The 6859-nt window shown below is 42.3% G+C and overlaps 1 protein-coding gene across 1 annotated transcript in view; it reads right to left on the bottom strand.

Moving 5' to 3' along the window:
- LOC111954525 (very long chain fatty acid elongase 4) overlaps positions 1–6425 on the bottom strand; it is an 11688-nt gene extending 5263 nt beyond the window's left edge. Inside the window, exons 1-3 of the mRNA XM_023974321.2 lie at positions 6107–6425; positions 1631–1726; positions 1165–1352 (exon numbers count right to left, since the gene is read on the bottom strand). Of these exons, the coding sequence (XP_023830089.1) occupies positions 1165–1352; positions 1631–1697 (255 nt within the window). The 5' untranslated portion in view covers positions 1698–1726; positions 6107–6425. The remainder of the gene's footprint in view (positions 1–1164; positions 1353–1630; positions 1727–6106) is intronic.
- Positions 6426–6859: the final 434 nt, after the last annotated feature.

Below are 6859 nucleotides of genomic sequence, written 5' to 3'. Positions count from 1 at the left end.
ATTTTCTCTGGTCTGATGAAACAAAAATAGAACTGTTTGGCCATAATGACCATCGTTATGTTTGGAGGAAAAAGGGGGAGCCTTGCAAGCCGAAGAACACCATCCCAACCGTGAAGCACGGGGGTGGCAGCATCATGTTGTGGGGGTGCTTTGCTGGTGCACTTCACAAAATAGATGGCATCATGAGGAAAGAAAATTATGTGGATATATTGAAGCAACATCTCAAGACATCAGTCAGGAAGTTCGAGCTTGGCCGCAAATGGGTCTTCCAAAAGGACAATGACCCCAAGCATACTTCCAAAGTTGTGGAAAAAATGGCTTAAGGACAATAAAGTCAAGGTATTGGAGTGGCCATCACAAAGCCCTGACCTCAATCCTATTGAGAAAATTTGTAGGCAGGACTGAAAAAGCGTGTGTGAGCAAGGGGGCCTACAAACCTGACTCAGTTACACCAGCTCTGTCAGGAGGAATGGGCCAAAATTCACCCAACTTATTGTGGGAAGCTTGTGGAAGGCTACCCGAAACGTTTGACCCAAGTTAAACAATGTAAAGGCAATGCTATCAAATACTAATTGACTGTATGTAAACTTCTGACCCACTGGGAATGTGATGAAAGAAATAAAAGCTGAAAGAAATCATTCTCTCTACTATTATTCTGACATTTCACATTCTTAAAATAAAGTCGCGATCCTAACTGACCTAAGGCAGGGAATTTTTACTAGGATTAAATGTCAGGAATTTTGAAAAACTGAGTTTAAATGTATTTGGCGAAGGTGTATGTAAACTTCCGACTTCAACTGCATAACTGTAGTGGATGGTTGACAGGTGCAGTCCTAGGTATGGTATGTGAGTATATTATTGAACTCAGGCAGGGTTGGTACATGGCATGCTACATCAGCCATTCGGTGATGGCACAACCTTACTGAACAATAGAACTTATTGCTATCACCGATCAACCTACTGGGCACAGACATCAATTCCACATTGGTTGAATGTCATTTTGTTGAAATGATGTGGAAACAATGTTGATTCAATCAGTGTGTGCCCAGTGGGAAGCCGTTTCCAATCTGAAGACAGGGACTGGGAACTAAATAGACAATGGCCTGAAAATAAATGGAACATGCCATTATTGACTTTTGGTGTAAAAGGAATGGAGCTGGTTACCTCTTTGGCGATGTAAAAGTTGAGTATCACCATACTGAAGTTGTACACTATGAGGGTCTTCCTTAGCTCGAAAGGCTCTCGATTCTGCATGTACTTAGGCCCCGCCCACAGGAAGAGCAAGTACAGGCAGCTGATGGCCAGGGTGGGGGCGGGCGATGACATCATCGGCCATTTCTCCACTCGCTTGTCTGGGAGAGGGACAGGAAAGTTAATGTCAGCAGTGGTAATATGACAGACACACACATGTAATGTATGACTGAATCCTGTCTGAATGTATGACTACACAATGTTGCACCAATGGTGTCTGGCGGATATACTCAATTGTAGTACTCTGAATTGCTCTAATAGTGTATTGTATTGCACACACACACACACAAGCAACCATGCGTACCTGAGTTTGTGCTTGTGTGCATGGTTAGATTAGCAGACTGTCCCTGCTATGTGATAGAAATCAGCACTAACTCACCTGCTATAGTAAGGCTCCATCTGTAGAACTCTACCGTGTCATTCATAAAGTGGGTGACAGCTTCCATGCCTGCGTCTGGATTTGGTCCTGCTTATGCTGCAGTGAGACAAAGAGAGTAGCCAGTCTTCAAAATAGTTCAAATTAATCTAAGATAATTAAAGAAATCTGTCATTAATTTTGACATTTTTGCCGAAGAGATAATTGTTGCGCAATTTTGGTGCAGTATTTTTCTACGAAAGAATGTGCATGAAAATGAGTCGTCTCTCGTTGAATGACAACAAAGACTTTATTGAAGAATCCCTAGTGTTGACCAATCACCGACGAAGAGGTTTAGAAATGTGTGTGCCCGAACAGCCAAAACGAACAAAAACGTCACAAAATGTAGTCATAATATATGCACGAACTCTACCAAGCTGGGAAGCATGCGGACGTCTTAAGCCCCTTTAGATAATTGAAAACCTTAATGTAATGTTGGTGAAGTTAAAGATGCAGTCCGGGATCTTATTTAAGCACAACAAATTTGTAACATATTGTACGAATTGTATTTGTAACATATCATACAAATTGCCAAACAATTTATATATATATATATACAGTACCAGTCAAAAGCTGTCATCAAGGCAAAGGGTGGCTACTTTGAAGAATCTCAAATAAAACATATATTTTGATTTGTTTAACACTTTATTAGTTACTACATGATTCCATATGCGTAATTTAATAGTTTTGATGTCTTCACTATTATTCTACAATGTAGAAAATAGTAAAAGAATTAAGAAAAACCCTTGAATGAGTGGGTGTGTCCAAACTTTTGACTGGTACTGTATATATATATAAAATAATTTTGCAGGACCTAACATATCATATGAAACTTTTGACGTAGTACAGAATTGGCTGACGTAGTACACAAAAAACGGAGACCAGTTTTGGCTCCTGAGCACCAATTTGAAGACTACTGGCTGAAATTCACTTTAAAGGGATACTTTAGCCCTTTATCTACTTCCCCAGAGTCAGATAAACTTGTGGATACCATTTTTATTTCTCTGCGTGCAGTTTGAAGGAAGTTGCTAACTAGCACTAGAACAATTGTTAACTAGCATTAGCGCAATTACTGGTTATGTATGCTAGCAGATACCATAGACTTTCAGTCTTTGCGCTAACGCTAGTTAGCATTGGCTCGCAAAACTACCTCTAACTTCCTTCGTACTGTACTTAGAGATATAAAAATGGCCCAAATCCAGAAGACTCCCTTTAACATCAAGTTCAGACTCTGAGTTTGCCAAACTCTGCACATGGATCACCCATATGTACGAACATTCCCTGGTCTAAACTGTTAGTGCAGGGCTTATTTCGAGCCTCACACTAATTGCACAGATCTAAAAGAGTACTAAACAACTGATCAGTGTGGACAGAGTAGGTCTTTGTGGTTACCCATCCCCCCCTCACACATGTTCTAAAACAAGATGTAAAGTGTTGGTCTCATGTTTCATGAGCTGAAAGAAAAGATCCCAGAAATGTTCCATATGGACAAAAAGCTTATTTCTCTCAAATTTTGTGCAGAAATTTGTTCACATCCCTATTAGTGAGCATTTCTCCTTTGCCAAGATAATCCATCTACCTGACAGGTGTGGCATATCAATAAGCTGATTAAACAGCATGATCCTTACACAGGTGCACCTTGTGCTGGGGATAATAAAAGGCCACTTTAAAATGTGCAGTTTTGTCACACAACACAATGCCACAGATGTCTCAAGTTTTGAGGGAGCGTGCAATTGGCATGCTGACTGCAGGAATGTCCACCAGAGCTGTTAGCAGAGAATTGAATGTTCAGATCCTGAGGCCCACTGAGGCACATTTTTTTTAAGGTATCTGTAACCAACATATGCATATCTGTATTCCCAGTCATGTGAAATCCATAGATTAGGGCCTAATGTTGCATGTTGCGTTTACATTTTTGTTCAGTATAAAAACTAATTTAAAAGTTGTTTGTAAATAGCTGACAAGGTAAAAATCTGTCGTTCTGCCCCTGAGCAAGGCAGTTAACACACTGTTCCCAGGGCGCCGAAGACGCAGAGGTCGATTAAGGCAGCCCCCCACACCTCTCTGATTCAGGGGCGTTGGGTTAAATGCGGAAGACACATTTCAGTTGAATACATTCAGTTGGACAACTGACTAGGTATCCCCCTTTCCCTAAATGTGTGCTACTCAAGCCTTATTTGAATGGATGTATAAAAGACCATAGAGATCAACATACAGTACACATTTTAGTACTCATCACTACATTCTCTACCAGAAAGCTGGTTGGCTCTCTTTGATGTCAAGTAGGTTGATGCACTATATATACAAAGGTATGTGGACACACCTTCAAATTAGTGGATTCGGCTAATTCAGCCACACTCACTGCTGACAAGTGTATAAAATCGAGCACACTGCCATGCAATCTCCATAGTCAAACATAGGCCTTACTGAAGAGCTCAGTGACTTTCAAAGTGACACCGCAAAGGATGCCACCTTTTCAACAAGTCAGTTCATCAAATTTCTGCCCTGCTAGACCTGCCCCGGTCAGCTGTAAGTGCTGTTATTGTGAAGTGGAATCTTCTAGGAGCAACAACGGCTCAGCCACAAGCTCACAGAACGGGACTGGCGAGTGCTGAAGTGCGTAGCGCGTAAAAATTGTCTGTCCTCGGTTGCAACACTCACTACCGAGTTCCAAATCGCCTCTGGAAGCAATGTCAACACAAGAACTGTTCGTCTGGAGCTTCATGAAATTGGTTTCCATGGCCAAGCTGCCGCACACAAGCCTAAGATCACCATGCGCAATGCCAAACGTCGGCTGGAGTGGTGGAAAGCTTGCCGCCATTGGACTCTGGAGCAGTGGAAACGCGTTCGCTGGAGTGATGAATCCCTCTTCACCCTCTGGCAGTCTGACGGACGAATCTGAATTTGGCGGATGTCAGGAGCACGCTACCTACCTGAATGCATAGTGCCAACTGTAAAATTTGGTGAAGGAGAAATAATGTCTGGGGCTGTTTTTCATGGTTCGGGCTAGGCCCCTTAGTTCCAGTGAAGGAAAATCTTAACGCTACAGCATGCAATGACATTCTAGACGATTCTGTGCTTCCAACTTGGCAACAGTTTGGGGAAGGCCCTTTCCTGTTTCAGCATGACAATGCCCACAAATTAGAATGCAGAGGCCTAGTGTTATAATTAAGCAATAAGGCCCGAGGAGGTGTGGTACATGGCCAATATACCACGGCTAAGGGCTGTTCTTACACACAACGCAGGCACGGCGTGCCTGGATATAGCCCTTAGCTGTGGTATATTGGCCATATATTCCAAACCCCCAGGTGCCTTATTGCTATTATAAACTGGTTACCTTCGTAATTAGAGCTGTAAAAATAAATGTTTTGTCTTACCCGTGGTATATGGTCTGATATACCACGGCCGTCAGCCAATCAGCATTCAGGGCTCGAACCACCCAGTTTATAACATGTTGTAAACCACACACTAGAATCATCTTCTTGGCTTATAGATCATAATAGGTCTAATTAATTTGTGAAAACTTATTGGGGAGTTTGGAGGAACCTGAAAAAAACACACATTCACTGACAATGGGGGTTAAGTATCGTTTTCAAAACGGAAGAGGAAATGGGAGGATGGGAGAGAGAGAAAAAAATCACCCAAATAGGCCCGGTCGCTCGTGGAAACGGGCATGAGAGCAGACAAAGAACCGGGGCGCGTGTGTCAGCAGGTTTTGCGCGGTGCGATCGAGAGGCTTAAATCCAATTGCTCTACGAGCTTAGACGTAAGTCCAAACGCCGAGCGACCCACATTCGCAGGGGCATCATTTAATGCGATAACTTGCACCTATGAACTAGACCCTTATTTGCGCTCACACATATGGCGCATGGCGGATTTTCAAAGAGTGGTTGACTGAACATGGGAAATTATGTGGTTAACAGTTTATACAAAAGCATATAGGGAAAATTAAATCAAAATAGTCTCTAAACACTTTATAGACAAATTTTATAGGCTCCACCCAGTCCCTTCCTATATGCCACCCATCATATTCTAACAACGTGCTGCTGCAAGTTCGGCTACTGTCATGCATGCTCACATAATAGAAGTTCATGGTTTCTTAGGAAGAGAGAGCAGGGGGAGAGAGTAAGGGTGAATAAGTTATGAAATTGTCTAAGCACTGTCTGAGTTTATTGTCTTATAAAAATACAGAACTATGGTGATATGAATTCAGCCAAAAGGGGTGGCAGATAAGCATAAAGAAAACGAACGCAAGAGAAGGTAACGAACGGTTCAATTCCTCAAAGCATAACTAATGAAAAAAGACTAAGCCTACACTTTCCAAGGCTGTGCACTAATTTGTTCACAAAATAACCTATTTAAAGAATGATCGCCTAAGCACACGATTCTGCATTTCTCTATTAACCATTTCATTATGGAGAAAAATACATATCTACATACCTTCTCGAGATTGAGGTGCGTGTACTGACATCCGGTGCAATGTGATGACCAACGCCTTTAAATTACCGTATTCTGCCGTTATAGCCGCTGATCCCCAACACTGCTATACGGACAATTAGACATCAACCCCAAATTTGGCAAAAATGCAAAGGCAAGCGGAAATCTATCCCAAAGAAATCATGTATGAGGTCCGTGCTGGCTGCTCAAGCACATCGCTTAAGATCTATAGGATACCCGACCAGCCTGATGGCACTGCGCATGCGGGTATTGCACTACAGGGGCCGCTGCACTGACTGGACAGACCGATGGCGCCTTTGTATGATAGAGATAATCAACATCCACCGTATACCGCATTCAGCTTCGTTGAGTGATAGGCGAGTGATAGGCGAATGCGGAAGCCACTCGAAAGGAAAAAGCGGGGAGTCTTTGAACGCGCATGACAAATGGGTACCTCTCTGCTGTTACGCATCGATGTGTGAGGAAACCTCCTGGATAAGTGCATTTGTTGCAATTATGCATTTTTGGCCTGATGACACCCATTAGTAGGTCATGGTATATGTCCAAAATACAATTAATTTAGTGTTGTTCATTCAGATTTGGCTTTAATTCATACTAAGAGTAGGCCCTAGGCTATGAGCCATTTTCTATCAGACACAACCTAGGGATTCCTTAATTGGTCTCATGTTTCAACTTGGGTAGACTAAATTAGAGTTTATACAACAAATGTTTGTTGCTATTGTAGGCTATAGGTCG

This window comes from Salvelinus sp. IW2-2015, linkage group LG28 (assembly GCF_002910315.2).
Source record: "Salvelinus sp. IW2-2015 linkage group LG28, ASM291031v2, whole genome shotgun sequence".
Classification (NCBI taxonomy): Eukaryota; Metazoa; Chordata; class Actinopteri; order Salmoniformes; family Salmonidae; genus Salvelinus; species Salvelinus sp. IW2-2015.
The sequence above is the reverse complement of the archived record's forward strand: the minus strand, read 5'-3'. Positions and strand labels throughout refer to the sequence as shown.